General features: G+C 37.8%; 1 protein-coding gene across 6 annotated transcripts in view; it reads left to right on the forward strand.

Moving 5' to 3' along the window:
* The window catches only part of FAM13C (family with sequence similarity 13 member C), a 142,349-nt gene that overhangs the window by 32,534 nt on the left and 88,963 nt on the right, over nucleotides 1–20,852 (forward strand). For all 6 annotated transcript variants that reach the window (XM_045069872.1, XM_004765652.2, XM_004765653.2 and 3 more), the window contains one exon: nucleotides 19,326–19,444. In XM_045069872.1, the coding sequence (XP_044925807.1) occupies nucleotides 19,326–19,444 (119 nt within the window). The remainder of the gene's footprint in view (nucleotides 1–19,325; nucleotides 19,445–20,852) is intronic.

Genomic DNA, 20,852 nt, shown 5'->3' on the forward strand with positions numbered 1-20,852 from the left:
TAGTTTATAAAATTAAGATGTCCCACAAAAAACCCACAAGTACACAATCACACACACACATACACACACTTGATCTTCCCCTCTGTCTCTCCACACGAGCCCTTACTGCATGTACCATTTTGCAGCTTGATTTTTTTTTTTAAGGTTTATTCATTTGAGTGAGAGAGAGAGAGCATGTGTGAGGAGGGGGAGGGGAAGAAGGGGAGAGAGAGAGAGAGAGAGAGAATCCTGGAACAGACTCTCCACTGAGCACAGGGCCCCATGGAAGGCTGGATCCCAAGACCCTGAGATCATGACCCAACCAGAAACCAAGAGCCAGCCACTCAACTGATGCCACCATCCTGGCTCCCCTGCAGCTTGATTTTTCACTTAGCAATGTATCATCAATCCTATAAATATTGGGGTCTCTCAGCATTCTCTTTTCTCTTGCCAGATGTACTGAATGGTGTCACCCCACTTTTAGTGTTAGCCACCTCCTGCTCATTCCCAAATATGTCTTCCCAGCCCTGATGTGTCTCTGTCACTCAAGCCCATCTACCTGCCATTGCTTCATGGGCACTAATACACAGCTCTCCCCAAATGCTCTTTCTCTCCCTGTCTCCCTCTCAGGGAGCAGTGTATTTTTCAACTCATTTTCCAAGCCCAGAGGTGGCATCATCTTCAGTCTTTCCTATTTCTCCTTCAGCCACACTGTGCCAATCACCAGTTGTTTTTATCTCTTTGAGATCTAAAGATCAGCTTTTCGCCATTCTGACTACCACTTCTGGGATGCTAGGTGAACATCATGTCTTGCTTGGGTTCTCTAAAGTTCTGACTCTTTTCCCTTCTTCCACTCTCTCTTCTTACCTCCTAATCCATCTGCTCACAGGCCTCAGATGCTCTTTCTCCAGTGCCAGTCTGAACATGTCTTAATATTCAGTGACTTGCCAATGTCTTTAGAGTAAAGGCAGACTTGAAAGACTTATAGGGTCTGCAAGACTTAAAGGGTTTGTCTGATCTGGCCTCTGCTTGTGCCTTGTCTGACTCATTGACAACCATTGCATCTGTTTGATTCTAACTCCAAACATAGCTGCCCACTCTGAGTTCCTTGAACATGCCATGCTCTCCCTTACACATGTTTGCCTTGGTGCCTTCTGTCTCTCCAACTCCCTGTTTCATCCTTTAGGCAACTTCATTGAACGCTTCTTTCAAGAACTGGGTTTGGTGTCATCTCTATGTTCCCAGAGCATCTCACACTTACTTACCTTTATCCTATTATACCATTGATCATAGTATACTGTCATTACCTGTGTATGCTTTCTGTCACTCACACCAACCCTCACTAGCACCACCACCATTGATGACCCCACTCTGAGCTCTCTAAGGGCAGAAATAGAGAGAGCACAGAATGTAGTGTCTGGTAGGGAATGCATATTTGAATGATGAATAGACATAATCAGAAGCCCAGGAAGCCCATAAAGCTGAGGGAGTGGTTTGTTCCTCAATCCTAGGAGTTATGATGGTCAAGTCAGAAGCTTCACATGCCTTGGATCAGGCTGGCTCAGGTTAGGGTAAATACCTTTTGGGGCCTGGGGATGGTCATTTGAAATATCAGTGCTATTAAGGAGTAAAGGAAGGTGTTCATGACCAGAATCCGTTTGCCTTCTGCTTTCCTTCGAACTTCATCCTGTCTGGGTCCTATTTAGAGTCAGAGTGAGCAGGAGTGGTGGAGGCTTGTATAAGACCCTACTCCTCAGTGGAGCAGGAGCAGAAATGTGAGGGCTCTCAGAGTGAGGTACTTAGATTTGGGGTAGTCACAACACTTACGGTAGCTAATCTTGCCCATCACACAACTGGTTAATCTTGCCACTCCACTCTTGCCTCCAGCCCTCAGTCTGTGTAAGTTCATTAAAGGAAGACTTTCAATTCTTTATGAACCTTTCTCACTTCAGAGTCCCTGTGTCCTTTATCCACATGCTGCAGAGATGAAAAAAATAAATACCATTGAGAACCCCTATGACTCTCTTTTATACTTTATCATATGCTTTATTGATTTTACATTTGAATACCACCACTGAAGCTGTTACACTTTGGTTTATGCTGATTTGCGTAGAATACTTCTCAGCTTTATGGTGATAGTTAATTTGTATGTTGGGATTCACAAAATGGAGGCCTCCCAGGGGCCCTGCCCTCATTACAAGACTAAGCATTACTCCAAGCTAAGCATGGCGTGCTTCCACATTGCCTCTGGTAATGCTCTACAAAACTCACTGTTGCCCAAACTCCCTCAGGAAGACTGTTCTGCAGCTTGGTAGACATTGTAGTTCCCCAAACCATGTACTGTTTTTCTTTGACTAAAGAACCTCAAATTCATTACTAAGTTGTTTTAGCTTTGTCATTTGACAGTCTCGGTGACAAGACGGGCTCCAAATACAGCTCCTGAAGATTCTGGGGATGGCCCTGAGATGTACCTTCACAGGTACCTGGAGAGTCCTTTTGGTCACTACCTCTTCAGCCACTCTCCAACATCTCTGGAAAGCTGCTCTTGGATCAAGCTCTGCATATTTTGTATTGTGACCTCTTGGAATTTGTTCTAATCCTTCCAGCTGGAGAATTGAGATGTGCAAAACTAGAATTTCACAGGGTGGAAATTGGAGTGTGAGAAACTCCAGATTTTCACAGTGAGAATCACAGGTCTCAGGAATTGTGCACAGGTAGCCAGAAACAGAAGTCTGGTTGAATTAGGGAGGTTTCCTTCAAGGGAGAATAATGAGTATCCCTCAATCAAAAGAAAGCAATATGGCAGCTATTAGGGGACTCACAAAGCCTCAAGGAAAGTCCACAGTGTAAACTATGGGGGACTTGGGGAAATAAATCAAGAGAAGAAGTTGTCATTAAATGGCACATGGAAATGTAAGTAGGCACAAGTCAGACTATTATAAGCCATCAGAGTTTCCTCCGTTATAAAGAGATCTTATGAAAGGAATGATAGATCTATTGCTAATGGGAATCTCGGACCCTAAAGCTGCAAAATTGGTGGGCACAGGTTGAGCACTTAAAGCTGTTATTGTGCTTGCCACATAACTTTAAGACTCCTGTGCTAGGATAAGTTGGTCATGGATCAGGTTAGGATGACACCAGGTCACATACTAACCTCAAAATTTTTTTATGTGAGAAGGTACACTGAGAAATATCAGAAAATACTCAACCCAGCTGGACATCCCTCCTAGGTATTAATTTAGCTCCAAGAGATCCAAGGCTTCACTAAAGAAGTTGGATTCTCAAGTTTCAAAGAATTAAGCACACCACCTTCTGGAATATTTGCTTATTTTATGTCTGAGAAATGTATTTTCAGAAGCTACAGATACAAGGCAGAAATCTTAGTAAGACAACTTAGAATCACAATGGCCATTGTAGGGAACATTTCAGTTAGACAAGATTGTTCATTTAGGAAGTGCACTTGAAAGTAAGGTGTTAAAGGTTCAGAAATAGCTGAAGTAAAAACCAATGAATGACCAAAGTAGTAATTAATAGATTATTATTGTGCACCCACTAAATAGAGTTCTCAGACTGGGAGCACTCAAACCAAAACATGGAATGAGGCTCAGGGATATATTGTTACAAAGCAACTTATATAATGGGAAGACATTCATTATTTTTCACAGTGGTTGTTATATTAGAAGTTTTTTTTTTTTTTTTTAAGATTTATTTATTTATATAAGAAAGAGAGAGAGCAAGAGAGTGCATGCCCAAGTGGGGGGAGGAGCAGCGAGAGAGGAGGAAGAGAATCTCAAGCAGACTCCCTGCTGAGCCCAGAGCCCAAAGCTAGAACACTAAGATCATGACCTGAGATGAAACCAAGAGTCAGTCGTTTAACTGACGAAGTCACCCGGGGGCGCCTGATGTTAGAAATTTTTTAAATTACAGGGAACTGGTTAGTGGTTGTCTCATAACAATTTTGGAAAACAGTTCAAGTTTTGTTTGTGATTTCCAGAGGCATAAGCAAGAAATGACCCAGGTCAAGTTAGTCTTGCAAAATAAGCTAAATTAAGCTTTCCCTTTATGGCTAAGCTGTTTTTGTCTGCTTTGGGAATTTTTGAGGCATTTGTTTTTGATTTTAACAATTCCCCCCTTCTGGTCATTCTCTCAGTGGGCTGAGAGTATGACCAACCAGCATAGCATTATTTTCGGTTACCACCATTGATGTTCTTAGGCCAAAGAATCACATAATTGCTGTTTCCACCGTCGAGTCATCAGGCTGCAGGGTCATGTAGTCACCGTCTTCATCATTTATGTAATTATTGTTGATTTCATCCAGTTGTGTAATTCTAATGGATACCAATAGGTGTGTGAGTGGCTGCTGATAGGTATTTAGAACCCTCAGGAGTATACTAACCTGGAGAGGTTAACATGACTATGAGGAGAACAATAGCCAAGGATTGAGAAATTCCCAGAGCAGAAATTCCCAGGAGCCAAGAGTTAACCAATTAAATAACTTAAGTGAATTATGATCAGATTCTGTTTTGGCTAAGTCAGTCTATATATTTTTTTTTAATCACTTGTAGTTGGATTTCAATTTTTTTCTGAGTTACCTATATAGGCACAAGATGATGTGTTAGCAAATTCATATCCTCATGATTATTTAGGAAAGGATAAACATCCAGATGTTTCTTTTCAGGAGGCGGTATTGTAGGTGAGCTTCCACCTAAATTAGACCTCTATATGATGTGAGCAATCAGGCAATTTAATGAGAGGCATATCTATGGAAACAAAAGAAAAACAAAAGTTGATAATTGGAGCAAATTATAAATTCAGGTTCTTAGTTTGGAGACAACCAGCTGAGAAGATTTCTAGATGTCGGTTTTGAAGCATCTTCAGATAGAGTGAGGGCTAGTACTGGCATTCTGATAGATTTTCCTGGTTTTTAGTTTGAATGTCTCTGGTGAACTTTCTAAGTAGTTCCTTAGGAATAGGCATGAAGATTGTCCACATATGAGCTGTTGTGATGATTTCCCTGAAAGTTATATCAAGTTGTCTAGCTTTATTTTCCATGGCCTTGGAAAAGGGGAAGTTTTAGTTGCAAAGTGATTCTAGGTCAAAGAATGGGAAAAAGTTAGCAATGTTAGTGTGGAAAGTTCTAGGCAAGTATTATAGAAAACTAGAAGAATTTAGGACAAAATCAGTTTGCAGGTAGAAAACAGTATCTCTAAGACAACAGCACTAGAATCTGATATCCACAAAGATGTATTATTGAAACATTATTTTTCTTTCTATAATCATTCCTATGTCTGTCAAAGATAACCACAATAAGACTAATTTCTTTGCAGATTAAGTCTAATTTCAGTAAACGTGGCCTGATTATTTACATAAGTGCATCAAAAAATAGTGATTGACCATATAAACTCTTTTAAATCTGCTTTGCTGGATTTAAGAAATCTCAGATTGGACTTTTAAAAGACTCTTGAAGCTAGGAAGCCAAACCAAGGACTTGTTTAAAACCCGGAGAACAGATTCTTATTGATCTTATGCAAATACATACATTGTCAAGAATACTTAATCAGAATTTCCAAACTTTGGAGAGATGAGGTAGGGAGAAAATGATAAATGCTTCAACCCTTACTGCAAAGCTATCTATAACTTACAGACATTTGGTAAATATAGCTTTAAAGAAAGGACAAGAAGGGTTACTTTAAACACGGAAAACAAACTATTAAGGAACAAGCAATATTTTTTTAGATTTTTAAAAATATTTAATTAATTTATTTATTTGAGAGAGTGAGAGAGTAGAGGGAGGGGCAGAGGGAAGGGGAGAGAGAGAATGAGAATCTCAAGTAGATTCTCCAGTGAACATGGAGCCTGACCCGGGCTTGATTCTACAATGCTGAGATCATGAGCTGAGCTGAAACCAAGAGTCAAATGCTTAACTGATTGACCCACCCAGGTGCCCCAGAATCAGCGTTTTTAAATGAAATCATAAAAATAATGATTGTGTTCATAGGGTCATTCAGTCTCGTGTCATTCTTGTTTTGTTCATCTTGAGTTAGCAGCTTTATGAATCAATCAGTTTTCCAATAGAGTTTTAGAAGTTCTTACTCAGTTTAGTGTCATGATCTTAAAGTCATCAGAGACCTGCATTTTAGGGTACTTCTTAGGGTCTTTGCCATGAATCTATTTCAAGGTAACACATTTTTGCAGTGCTAGTACCATTTTGTTTTCATTATTACTGCTTTGTAATCTTTAAATCTGGGGTTGTGATACCTCCAGCTTTGCTCTTCTTCCTTAAGGTTGCTTTTGCTATTTGTGGCCTTTTGTAGTTCCATATAAATTTTAGGGTTAGTAGTTCTAGTTCTGTTAAAAATACTATTGATATTTTGATAGGGATTACACTGAATCTGTTGCTTTAGATTGCTTTAGGTAGTGTGGATAATTTAGCAGTATTAATTTTCCAATCTATGAGAATGGTATATCTTTCCATTTGTTTCTGTCAACTTCAATTTCTTTATCAATATTTTGTAGTTCACAGTATAGGTCTTTCACCTGCTTGGTTAAATTTACTCCTAGGTATATTATTCATTTTTGTACAATTGTAAATGGACTTGTTTTCTTGATTTTTTTTCTGCTACTTTATTGTTGGTATATGGAAATACAACAGATTTCTGCATATTAATTTTTATTCTTCAACATCACTGAATTCATTTATTACTTTGAGTAGTTTTTTGGTGAAGTCTTTAGGGTCTTCTATGTATAGTATCATGTCATCTGCAAATAGTGACAGTTTTACTTTTTCTTTACTGGTTTGGATGTATTTTATTTCCTTTTCTTCTCTGATTGCTCCGGCTAGAACTTCTAGTACTATGTTGAATAAAAGTGGTGAGAGTGAACATCCTTGTCTTATTTCAGATCTTAGAGGAAAAACACAGTTTTGTTTTGTTTTGTTTCTTTTTAGCATAACAGAGTACATTGTTTTTGCACCACACCCAGTGCTCCATGCAATATGTGCCCTCCATAAAACCCACCACTTGGTTCCCCCAACCTCCCGCCCCCTACCCCTTCAAAACCCTCAGGTTGTTTTTCAGAGTCCATAGTCTCTCATGGTTCACCTCCCCAAATAAGTGAAACCATATGATAATTGACTCTCTCTGCTTGACTTACTTCACTCAGCATAAACTCTTCCAGTCCCATCTATATTAATACAAAAGTTGGGTATTCATCCTTTCTGATGGGGGCATAATACCCCATAGTGTATATGGACCACATCTTCCTTATCCATTCATCCATTGAAGGGCATCTTGGTTCTTTCCACAGTTTGGCAACCGTGGCCATTGCTGCTATAAACATTGGGGTACAGATGGCCCTTCTTTTCACTACATCTGTATCTTTGGGGTAAATACCCAGTAGTGCAATGGCAGGGTCATAGGGGAGCTCTATTTTTAATTTCTTAAGGAATCTCCACACTATTCTCTAAGCTGCACCAACTTGCATTCCCACCAACAGTGTAAGAGGGTTCCTCTTTCTCTACATCCTCTCCAACATACGTTGTTTCCTGTTTGCTAATTTTGGCCATTCTAACTGGCATAAGGTGGTATCTCAATGTGGTTTTAATTTGAATTTCCCTGATGGTTAGTGATGATGAACATTTTTTCATTTGTCTGATAGCCATTTGTATGTCTTCATTGGAGAAGTGTCTTCTGCCCATTTTTTGGTATGATTATCTGTTTTGTGTGTGTTGAGTTTGAGAAGTTCTTTATAGATCCTGGATATCAACCTTTTGTCTGTACTGTCACTTGCAAATATCTTCTCCCATTCCGTGGATTGCCCCTTTGTTTTGTTGACTGTTTCCTTTGCTGTGCAGAAACTTTTGATTTTGATGAAGTCCCAAAAGTTCATCTTCGCTTTTGTTTCCTTTGCCTTTGGAGACATATCTTGAGAGAAGTTGCTGTGGCTGATATAGAAGAGATTACTGCCTATGTTCTCCTCTAGGATTCTGAGGGATTCCTGTCTCACGTTGAGGTCTTTTATCCATTTTGAGTTTATCTTTGTGTACGGTGTAAGAGAATGGTCAAGTTTCATTCTTCTACATGTAGCTGTCCAATTTTCCCAGCACCATTTATTGAAGAGACTGTCTTTTTCCCACTGTATATGTTTTTCCTGCTTTGTTGAAGATTATTTGACCATAGAGTTGAGGGTCCATATCTGGGCTCTCTATTCTGAAAAACACAGTTTTTACCATTGAGTAAGACTTTAGTTGTGGGTTTATTATATTTGGCCTTCATTATGTTGAATAAACCCACCATGTTGAGACTTTTTATTATGAATGGATGTTGAGTTTTGTCAAATGTTTTCTCTGCACCTACTAAGATGATCATATGATTTTTATCCTTTATTTTTTTAATGTGAGAATAAATCCCATTTGATTGTGGTGAGTAAGACTTTTAATGTGTTGTTGAATTTGGTTTGCTAATAATTTACTGAGTTTTGTAATTATTTTGATAAAGGATATTGGCCTGTATGTGTTTTGTTTTGTTTTGTTTTTGCAGTGTTTTTCTTTGATTTTGGTATCGGGGTAATGCTGCCCTCATAGGATGTGTTTGGAAGGTTTTCTTCTCGTATTTTTTTTTTTTTTTGAAATAGTTTGAGAAGAGTAGGTATTAATCCTTCTTAAGTGTTTGGTAAAATTCATCTGTGAATCTGCTCCTGGTTTTTTTTTTTTTTTTATTGGGAGGTTTTTGTTTCGTTTTTGTTTTTGTTTTGTTTTGTTTTTATTACTGACTCAATTTTGGTATTAGTAATTGGTCTGTATAAAGCATGAGTTTTTGAGAAAGGGAGGAAAGAATTTTAAACCCAGTGGATTCTACCTCTCCATTTAGATTACCTAAGGTCTCTTAATATGAGACCTCTGTTTTTAACAGCTGTACCCAAACAGAAGGAATTACACTTCTCACCCCCTTTTGAAAAGAATAGGTAACTTACCAAAGAGTTTCAATAAACAAATCCAGGTATGCACAATAAAGTTACAGAGTTCAAATGCAAAGAAAACAAAACTAAGATTGAGGAGATCCTTACCCTCAAGCTCCAAAGTCAGCAAGAAATCAGAGAGCTCAATAGACTCAGGGTATCAGCACTTGTTTGCTCAGTATCATTGGAGTCATTGGGGTCTTCTTTGGATTTACCTTCTGAACCTATGAATTGTCAAAAGTTCATAAATGACAGAACTAAAAACAATTTATCACTGAAGCAGTAACCGGTAAAAGTTTATTTTGCACATATCAAAAAGGTAAGTTCATAAACCAGGAGTTCTTAAACCAAAACATGGGATGAGGCTCAGGGGTATATTATTATAAAGCAGCTTATATAGTGGGAAGGCAGTGACTGTTTATTGTTCATAGTGATTAGAAAAAATACCAGCCTTTTCTTAAATTATAGGGAATTGGTTTTGTCTGCTCAGAAGAATTTTAAGGCTGGCTTCAGTTTGTTTTTGTTTTTAACAAAGGGTTCCCAAATCAAACAAACCGAATGAGATAAATAGTTTAATTGTTGTGCGGAAGTCACCAGAAGTCTTCAAGATTCCAAAATAACTTCATTGAAAGATTCTTCAGCCTTGCAAAAGGCTGATAAAAAATTAAAGACCCAATGATACCTAACGACAAAAGACTTTCTTCATTTTTAAATTTTATTTATTTATTTGACAGAGAGAGGGGTCACAAGTAGGCAGAGAGGCAGGCAGAGAGGCAGGCAGAGAGAGAGGGGGAGGCAGACTCCCTGCTGAGCAGAGAGCGGCGCTTGATCCCAGGACCTTGAGACTTGATCCCAGGACCTTGAGACCATGACCCAAGCTGAAGGCAGAGGCTTAAACCACTGAGCCACCCAGGTGCCCCCAAATAAAAGACTTCTTAAGATTGACATGTCTCTTTTAACTCCCCTCTATCTTCCTTTTCTTCAGTACTATATTTTACTAATCCCCTGAGTTGACTTTCTATTCTGACCAAAAACCACAAGATGATAAAGTCCACCAAGTTAGTGGACTTACAACTGCAACAGCTCCAATGCCAGAAAACTAAAAATGCTGTATCACCCCCTAGAGGCCCATCATCAACACACTGGCGGAGAAGTCAGTCTCGCATGTAATCAGTGGGGACACTGAAAAAAAAATTTTTTTTTCCTCAAAGACTTTTTGTTGTTGAACTCTTCCACACCAATTCAAATGCCCCATATCTACCGTCGAAGGAGGGTGGTCCCCATATAGGCTCCTCTTAGAGTTGCCAGGACTTAAACGAAATTTCCAGTAAACTCTTACCAGTTGTTTTCTTAAATGGCAAGGGGAAACTAAATTAAAATTAATGGAAAATCTTGCTAAATGCTGGTAGATACTAGAAGTACATTCTCTAAACCCCACTGTCTTTGGAGCTTGCAGATGGGATCTTAGGAAAGCTGACAGAGCTGGCAAAGGCTAAGATTCTTAGTGGAGTCAGTTCTCCTAGGCCTCTTTAGTGGTTGAGAGAGGAAAGTGAGATTTTATGTTATCCCTTCCCTTCTAAATTCAAACTTTTATGAATTTGGTTTTGAGGTCTCCATTGGTTGTAGGTCATTTCTCTCCCAGGGACAACTATTGCCTTCTTGCTTGTATTGTTTTGCTCCTAAGAACTTGACTGGTTTTCCACCTGCCAGAGGCCTGCAATTGTTGGATTCTTGTGTATGCAGGTAGCTCAAGAATCAGGGCACCCAAAATATCACCAGACAGAAATATGGGTTGCAAACCCACTTGCAGCTGAGCAACTGACTGTTGCCCAATCTCAGGGGAATTATCTGTCATTCTTACTTCTGGCAATTTTTGGAAATGGCTCTGGATATTGGGAAGTTAGTATCTTTGAGTTGTTTAATATTGCCAGGAATGTTTACTGTTTGCCCCAGCTGAAAGTTGACAAGATATTTGCAAGGATTTCTAAATAGCTTTATGGGCAAATAAAAACAAACTGACATTCAGAGCCTGATAAGAAATTTTCTTTCCAGGTCTTCTTTTCTAAGCTTAATGTACCTAGAAGGGAAAAAAAAAAAAAAAAAAAAAAAGACAAACTTTATCCAAGGTTTACAAAGCTCTAAATCTAGAACACAGGAATCTTTTGATTTCCATATTAGTTGAAGATCTTCTCTCTGATCTAAAGGAGGAGATAGATAATGTAGTTGGTTGGGTGGGTCTGACTCCTTAAGAGCATTCAGATTGCAACCTAATTCTTTGAAGAGTTAAAAAGAAATGTACTTGTCTTGTAAGTTGAGTCTTTTACAAGAACATTAGTGAATCTCTGGAAGCAATTCACTTACTTTTCCGTTTTTAAAACCAATCCCCAACTTTCTCTATTCATCTCAGAAGGTTGTAAGTATAAAATTTTGGATTTAGGAAACAAATGTCTCTGGAGAAACTTGGATTCTTTTTCTGTGTCTATGAGATATAAATGTTCTACCTGGTCTGCTCAAGGAACTCTTATCTATGGAAGCCATCTCTTTGAAATGCAAATTTTAGGGAAATAATTTCTATCAGAAGGGAAAAAGGAATGGGTATTTGGAGCCTAAGCCTATGAAAAATTAGAAGTCTTTCCCATGAACATGATAAAAACGTGTAAGCCATCTGAGCAGATAATCTAAATTATTCTTTTGCTAGAAACCTATTTGGACCCAACTTTTCTTTGAAAGGCTACTGAGTTTTATATTATTTTACCTGTCCTATGGCTAAAATTTGAAATTAAAAGCTGTAAGATACCTCTTTATAACTATCACTGTTTATGTATGTCTGTATATTATAAATGTGTAGTTTTTTTTCTATCTCTGGATGGTTTTGCCAAAATTAATTCGTACAGTTATATTTATATATGTACATATATATGTAAATATATTTATATATGCTCACAGGAATATAGAAAGTAACCCAAATGATTCTCAAGTTTGTTTTAATCTAAGATAATCTTGGTAAATAAATATAAATTTAAATTTGTTGCTTAATCAAAACTGGCATGTCTTTAGAGCTATCAATATTAAGTATAAACAGATCTATAACTTTTATTCTATCTAGGTTTACTAAAAGTAAATCTATAACTTTATTCTATGTAGGTTTACTAAAAGTTAAAGAAGCTCATGTTATCTGTTACAGATAGAGAACAAACTGAAGGTTGATGGAGGGAGGTGGGTGCGGGATGGGATAGATGGGTGATGGGTATTAAGGAGGGCATTTATTGTGATGAGCACTGGATGTTGTATGTAAGTGATAAATCACTGACTTCTACTCCAGAAACCAATATTGCCCTGTATGTTAAGTAACAAAAGTTAAATTAAGAAAAGGATAAATTCATGAATAAATAAACAGCAAATAATCTTTTCATGAGTAATCTAAACATAATTGTTAAGAACAAGTAAATTAAGTAGAGGTAAGATAGGAGTGTATAAGTGAACTTTCCAATAATAATTATGCTTTTTTGTATATCTTCTTAAAAGTAGATCCAAAATCTTTTTGGTAACTTGAAACCTTGATATTATACTGAGATAAGTTAAATGATGGGTATCAGTTGAATATCTAGATCATTTCCAAGGAATATAAAATACTGAAACATTAACTACTGAGCATTATCTACATTTGACTTCTCTTTACAGAAGAAATAAGAGTATTTGGTCTATTAGTAAACATGTTTTGTCTACATTGAAAAGTTTACTGAGGAAATTTGCCAGTTCACACTTGCTTAATTCTTAATTTTCACTAGGAATTTAGGATTCTAATGGTACTAATTAAATCAGTATATGTACTTAAAACTATTTCAAAATAATAAGGGTGAAAGTAAGCCACTGTGAATGAAAATAGGTAAAGAAAGTAAAATGACTATTTCAGAATGAGAAAGAAGGACAAAACATAGTAAATAATCTGAATGGATATAAAAAGTTATAGAACTTTTGTAGAAAAGGAATCTTAAGAAATGAACGTTAATTGTGGTCAAGCTGGCTAAGGTTAGAATGGATTTAAGATATTTTTTCCCCCTTAAAAATGAGTTTTATTATTAAAAGTCACACTGGTGCAAAATTAAAATTTGGTCTTCTCTCTGCTAAAAATATAAAGTATTCTTGTGCTATGAGTCTGCTCTTGATAAGTGATTGTGAAAGCCTTTTTGTTTAGTCACTTTACCTTTTGGACACTCTCCCTGGAAAGCAAAGTTGGTTTTGTTTTTGTTTTTGTTTTTGCCTTAGCAAAATAATTCCCTGTGTTTCATGTTGTTTTTATATCAGGTCTTGAATTACCTAATAGAACCCAGTTTTGTTCATATCAAAGGAGCTAAGTCTCATTCACGACAATGTAACCTTTTGTGTTTGCCTTTCTAATCTTCTATTGCTAATTGGGTTAATAGATAATTAACTATTCAATAATAATCTATGGGCCTACTTAGTCAAATATTCAAATGTTTTGGTATTTTGACAACTTCCTCAAATCAAACTCTAAATGGAGTCTTCTTGACCTCAAAGTATCTTTGATATTTCCCAGAGGGTCCCTGAAAATCTCAAAAGATTTGTTTCTCACCTGGTAAGAGAGAGAGATGTTAAACAAATTAGGTCTATTTGACATGTTAAATTATGCAGAAAGCATTATCAAATAAGTATTCATAAACTGTCAAATAAGTATTCATAAAGATTAATGGAATGGACTCTACCAAGTGTTCTCATCCACCAACACTGTTGCCAAATTACAAGGTCTTTAAACTTGGGTGCTTATTTCACAACTGAAAAAGACTCCCTAACCTTTGGTCTGCGCAAATGCTAGAGACATTAAAATCAAATTGACTAGGAAGAGAATTAGCTGATGTAGAGGTAGACTGCTTCCTCCCAAAACATTAAGAATGTTTCTTTTCATTTCTCCTTTCTTTCCAACAATCCTTTTCCTAATTCTTATGTAATGAAGGTCTTTGTCATTCTCTTGTAAATCTACTGCTTGCCCTGGCCTGGAAAGACATTGTCATTGTTTACATATCTCAGATGATTATAAAAGCAGGTTATCTAACCCCCCAGTCAACTGTTGGATTTACCGTGATGCTGGTGATTCCATAAATCTTCCCGTCACAAACTTCTCCCTCATTTCCAATGCCTCACTGGCATTGATAAACACTTCTGGAGAAGTGGAGACTTTTATATAAAATACATAAACAAGGCATTTGGCTTGAGAAAATGACTCCTTCAGTTGGGTCTTTCTTTGATCTACTTAATCTAAGTTGGTTTGAGCCATGGGGGGTGTGGCACTGGAAATTTTTGAGGATCCTCCAAACATTGGGTATTATTCAGTTTATAACCATTCTAATAGTCTCCCTGATACACTATATTCTCTCAAAAGCTTTAAATGCATGCATGCAGTCACTGGTAAAGAGACAAATGATCTTTCTGCGTCTCGAATGACAAAAAATGGGATGAAGAAACTGCCAACTAAAAGACCAACACCTTGATATCCTAACCTATGAATTGCAGTTAGAGATTCATCCTGATTCCAACATCAACAAGGAGTGGTAGTTCAGAGTGACACTAATACTTTACATTTTGATCAATATTTGCAGTACAACTAAGAATTTATCAAAAGGGGGGGACGTTGATGTAATTAATTTGTATATTGGGACCCACAAAATGGAGGCCATCTCAGTGGCCTAGCCCATGTCACAAATCTAAACAAAGTTAGACTGCACTTACTGAAAACACCTGTCAAGAGACCCTAACCCCTGTCACAATCTTTCAAGTTAGTTTTAACTAGCTTATCTTACCTAGAAAATAGGACCTGTTAGCCTTACAAGGAAATCCCTGAATTCCTAGCCATTCATGCCCTGTTTCCTTGTTGCCTCTTCTTACATTCTATAATGCTCATTCTTGCCCACAAAACCTTTGGGAGAGAGCTCCACTGTTTGATAAGCTCTGTACTCCCTAAATTCATGATTGTTTTTCCTTGAATAAAGGAGTTAAATTAGTTACTAAATTGTTTTAGTTTTGTCATTTGATAATAGTAAACTTGGGATGTTGAAATAAAGTGGCAAGAATTCTGTCTTATCTTCACTTTATTATTCTCCTTGGGGAAAAGTGAGAGAGTAAGATCTGCCTCCTAGTTTTAAGTGAGGACATACAGGCTAGAAGTGCCTAGTTTAGTGCTGAGTACAGGTGAGGCACTCGATGAATGTTATTTGATTTGTAAAGTGGACAAAATATCCCAATTTGAATGTCTATTTTCTACCAGAAGTTCTTACAAATGTAGGCAGTAAAGTGGGCGATATCCCTGTATTTCAGGTAAGGAAATAAGACCAGAGGAGATCCTACTTTGTGGATCTGTGTAGATTTTGAATGTATGCCTCTTTTATCCTCCATGATTTATTTCTGTGTTGAAATAATGACCAAGGCAGAAATTATTTTTAAAAAGAGGTCTGAAGAAAGGGTTCTCTTAGTAATATGTCTTAAAGTCGCAGAACACTTCAAATAATAATCAGACACATGTTTAGAAGATACTGTAAACCAGCTCTTCCAGAGCCCCTTTCCCCCAACTAGAAAATGGATGTGATAATCCAATAGTTCTTTCAATCAGGGACAAAAATCTCTAAAACCCCCAGTTATTCAAAAGGACTTTAAGTCATTTTCACAGATGTGTGAAGATTAAGGTAAAAAGAACTCTGGGATGGCATAGGATAGTGTAGATTAATAACACATTGCCTGTTCATTCTTAGAGCTGAATATATATGCTTTTCCAAACTATGGAAATATTGGATGCATTAACTATGTAGTTAGAGCTCTTGGGAAAAGCAGTGATTAGTTATAAACCCACTTAATTTAAAATTAAGTTAAATTAAATTAAATTATATTAAATTAAAATTTAAGCCAGTAGTTGAAGAAAGTAAATTTTTTTAGTTAATTTGGGAATGGAATAGACACGAATAAAACCTCAAGCGTGAGAAGATGAAAAAAGTTAATATTTTGATTGACCACACATCTCGAAAGGAAGATTTAAAGGATGTGTAGATCTTTGAGGCCCAAGAGTAGCATTCTGGTTTGTTAAGCTAAGCAAAAACTAGGACTAGGACAAAGCATTTTTTTTCCCTTTTTTCTGGGTTACAGATTTGTACAAGGAGGACTCGGAAGAACATGAAACTGTGGTCATTACATTGGATCAAAACTAGATTCTCTCAAGTTCTGTAAGAGTCAGCTGAATTCACTAAAGTCCTAACAAGGATAAAATATTATATTTCATTATTTCTGCTTAGCAGCGGCTTATTTTTCCTTGACTCAGCTGAGTTTCTAAGCCGTTCAATCTAATAGACAGTTTCTCTCTTATTGTGTGTACTATCTTAGCCTCTGCTCATGGATCAGAAAATAACAGAAATAATGTTTGTTTTATAGGCACCTTACTTATGAAGTATCTCAGAACCAAGTCCATTTAATTGCTTCTGTGTATAGCAGAGAACCAGCAAATCACTGCACCAAGGCTGTAATTGGGACATACAGGACACAAGGTCAAATGATAGGGGACAGCTGTAGGATTACTTGGCTTACAGGTGCCCCGCCAGCCTCTGCCTGGCCAGGTGCCAGGAAGACAAGCGTGGAGGAGAGGGTCTTGGCTTCTCCTTCCTTCAATTCTGTTGGTCAGCATGGACCTGTCCATTCGCAAGCACATTAGCACAGCAGTAAACAAGTTAGTGTCTGCCCTCTTACACTTTAGTCATTGTCAAACTGTAGATTTTAAAATTCTTTGGGGGCAGGATTGCCTTAGTCACTTTTACATAACCTCCCTAACTGTCAACATCCTTGGTTTGTAGTAGGTGATTCCTTTTTAAATAAAAATATATCTCAGTTATTTTAAGGTAAACACTCTGCTTTATTGTTTTAGAATTTTTGGTAGGGGGTATTATAGCAGATCTCAAAGATGTAATGAAGCTTAAATGAGCAAAGCTAATATGTTAAATATGTTCTTGCCCAGATAGTGTCACTTTTGAGAGGGTGGCAGGGAAAGAATATGCTCTCTCAATTGCACACGAATACGTTATCTATTCTAAGAACTTTCTTTGGCAGTCCTAGTTAACCTTGTCACTGGTCAGGTGGTAGAACCCAATTGGAATAGGGATGTGAACTCACCAAGAAGGTGAGTCCTGGTGTCTCATGTGTCTCCTTTATAGAGGCCAATAACCATGATTATTACTGTTCTTGTTATATACTTTTTTCCTTTATGTCCTTATGAATAAATGATACCTGGCAGCACAATATCTTTGGAAGCTACTGTTTTATTAATTCAGTTAAAATGACATCCATCTTTTTTATGCCTTCTCCCTTTAAGCAAAAGCATGAAATTATTTTTATGAAAACTGGAGCGAGTAAGAATTGGGATTTACTTTCCTATTTCCTATAAAGTTCTTGAGAATCTTGTAGATTATACTCTTGAAGTATATAAATCTGAAACAAATAAGCATCCCACCACAAACATAGGTTTGCTTTTGATAAACTTGTTTGGATTAAGTCTCTGAGGGTTTCCTTAACATAACTTTCAGAATATTAAGATTCAAGGGAATTTTTATAGAAGAAATATTAGTGTTTATAACTCCCATCTGCTGTGTACCTCCAGTTGACAGGTACTAAGATATGTTCTAATGACCTCTTGTTCAACAACTTTGTGACCTTGGAGTGTTATCCCCATTTTACAGACCAGGAAGTGGGGATCCTGATAATTGATGTGACTTGTCACATACCTAGCAAGTAGTAGGCAGAGCTATCTCACTTGAACCCACTTTTGGGGAAACTTGGCCAGTATTTGGGTAGTTGTAGAATTTTTTTTACAAGCATTTACTATGTCCAGAGTGTCTTTTTGCCTGAAGCTGGAGGCTTAGAGAAATGGTATTAAAGGATCCTGGAGGAATAATTAAACCCTTTCTTTATCTCTGCTCCAACTCCCCACTTTAACCCTCTTACAGGAAGGCATATATATCTAATTTTATTTTTAAAAAGACTTTATTTATTTATTTGAGAAAGAGAATGAAAGCATGAGCTGGGGGTGGGGGGCGGGAAGGGCAGACTCCCCACCAAGCAGGGAACCTAAGGTGGGGCTCCATCCCAGGACCCTGAGATCATGACCTGAGCTAAAGACAGAGACTTGACTAAATGAGTCACACAGGTGCCCCATAATTTTGTTTTAGAAGCTTGTGATGACTACTTGGCAAAAAAACCCACTTCATTATCCTAGTGTTTCAGAAATGTGACTTCTGAGACATCTGACATATTGGAACGTGTACTGACTTTAACCCACACTCCAAATAGGAAAGCTTGGTCTACACTGCCACCAAAGTATACTGCTCAGTCAGACCCAGATGTACTGCGGCACATGAATATTCTCACTGCGTGACAGTAGCCATCTGGATTTACACACTTTCTCACTGAGTTTAGTTTTAGTATTTCTTTTATCAGGTAAAGGGGCTATTTTGCTGCAGGGAAAACTTGTCAATTAGAGATTTGACACAGCTCAAAAATTATAGTGGTTCAACTGTTGAATGTATATAAATCTTTCATTTTTAGTGTATGTGTTCTTATAGTGAATCCAGATTCATGTTAGCTTGGATGTGTTTATGATATTGTCTAGAAAGTTTAGCATTCTGGAGTTCTTCTAAATTAATGCACTGATTGCATCGTGGGGTGTCCAGTGTAGTTATTTCTTTGGATGCAGTGTAGTAGCTATGGCGTGTGTGTGTGTGTGTGTGTGTGTGTGTGTGTGTTGAAAGGAGAGAGAGACAGAGAGAGATTGGGAAGAGAATGCTTGCATACTTGGGGATTGGAATTCATAAAAACGATGTATTCCTTAGGTTTCAGACTGACTTAAATTTCTTTCCTATTATAGGAGTAATGCATGTTTATTTTAAAAAATGTAGATGAGCCCCAAAAAGGAAAAAAAGAAATGACATCTTAGAGTTAGTCACGGTTAAGAATTTGGTATCTCAATCTGTATGTGTGTGTATTCATACATATGTTTGTTTTTACAAAAATGAGCCAATGCTATAAATATTCTAGAAATTATGTTTTCAGATATATCTATTTATTCAATATCCTTCTATAATATTTTTAATGTGAAAATTTTTATGGCATGGTTACATTGTCTCTCTCGAACATTAGATTTTTCATTATATTTCTCTTTATTCTGTAATCTTGTAACAACTGACTGATAGAAAAATGTTTCTTAAATTGCAAATTACTTATTGGCCCCCTTCCCCAACTATACTCTGCGGAGTGTGTTGCCTGCCCTGAGACTCACTTCCAGCTGAAGAACACTCCGGTGTGATGCCTACTGACAGCTCCTCTACTTTAGCTGTTTCTTCTTGTAGGAGACAGAGCATGTGGTACCCAGCCAGCCAGAGTGTCGGGGGAGAACAGGAACGCCAGCTCACGAGAGTCCGCAAAACCACTCCTTCAGGTGCCAAGAAACAGTACGAGTTCAACCAAGGTGGGCCTTTTGTCGTCAGAAATTGTACTGTGCCTGGTATTGCTTTCCCAGAAATGCTGATGCTGTGCTTGCCACTCCCACACAAGGCAAGGCTTTCTGATTTTGACTGGCATTCCTTACAAGTCACAGAAGCGGCTTAAAGCAGCTGTGAGAGTATCATTGAGTCTGAGTTGAGGAGAAATGTAAATAACCTACAGTTTCTGCCTTCATTTTGGAGATAATCAGTCTTCGGCTTGGCTTGGCTCGGAGAGAGTCTTGGAGAAAGAAATGCTGATTTCATTTGTCCTTTTCTATTCCATGCTAGAGATGATTAGGTTTTCCTCTGTGATAATGATAATTAGTGATGACAGTGTAGACATCAAGCCAATTTCTTTTCACATATTATCTCATTTAGCCTTTGCCTCTTCTTCACAAAGTGAGTACTAATAGGCCCATTTTATGGAGGAGAAGCCTGAGGCTGGGACTCCCTGAGGCACTGGCCTGATGTTGCACAAGTGAAAAAGTTGAGCCAGACTTTGACCCTATAAACATTTGATTACAGAATAGCAGGTGTGGCTGCGGTGCTGATCCCAGTAGTGTCCTTGAGGCACTTGAAGCAGCCCTGGGGCTGGGCTCTCTGGTCTGCTAGACCTGCTGGAGACAGCCCGGGGTCCAGGGCGAGGGCGGAGGTGGAAAGCTGTCTGCAGCACGGTTGGCATGGCATTCTGATGGGAGCCCAGCATTGCAGCTGTCTGTGGAAAGTCTTTTCTGGAAATAAACAGAAGAAAGAATTCAGCTGCGAGTTGTGTCAGCTGTCTTTGTAGGATCATGTGTACAGCATAATCATAGCCTTCAGTCAGTGGGAAGGGAGCGCTGTGCTTCCAAGCATGACCTTTAGATTTTTTTTTTCTTTTATGGCAGCACAGCCTAAATGAATCAACAACTACAGAGAAGTTGGCTGCTATGTAATTTTGCTTTAAAATATTCAACATACTAAATTTAGAATCAAAGAGACCCAAAAGGTTGGAGGGGTCCCAAAACCAAGGTGACTGCTCTCCAACCAGATTAATAGGTTTCTTGTATCATCCTTCTCACAAGCTGCCACCTCTTTTCTGTTTATTCTTATGTGACTTCAGGTCAGGTAAGACTCAGCCTTGTCATTTCTCTGCTGCTTGGGGCATTCTCCTTCCTACTTGAAGCCTTATTATAATGAAGCTCTTTTAGACTGACTAGAGCCAATTTTGTGCAGTGACCCTGTTTCCCTTCCACCTCACTGGTGACTGACTGCCTTTCTCAGCAAGAACAGGCCAACTCTATACCCATGCATAGTTCAAAATAGTAACACAAAACAAAACAAATGAACAAAAAACCTAAATCATTCTTGTGTATGGAATGTATGGCAGCCCTTTGGGGTGGGTGTTCCACAGAG

This window comes from Mustela putorius, unplaced genomic scaffold (genome assembly GCF_011764305.1).
Source record: "Mustela putorius furo isolate JIRA1106 unplaced genomic scaffold, ASM1176430v1.1 tig00003949_pilon_pilon_pilon, whole genome shotgun sequence".
Classification (NCBI taxonomy): Eukaryota; Metazoa; Chordata; class Mammalia; order Carnivora; family Mustelidae; genus Mustela; species Mustela putorius.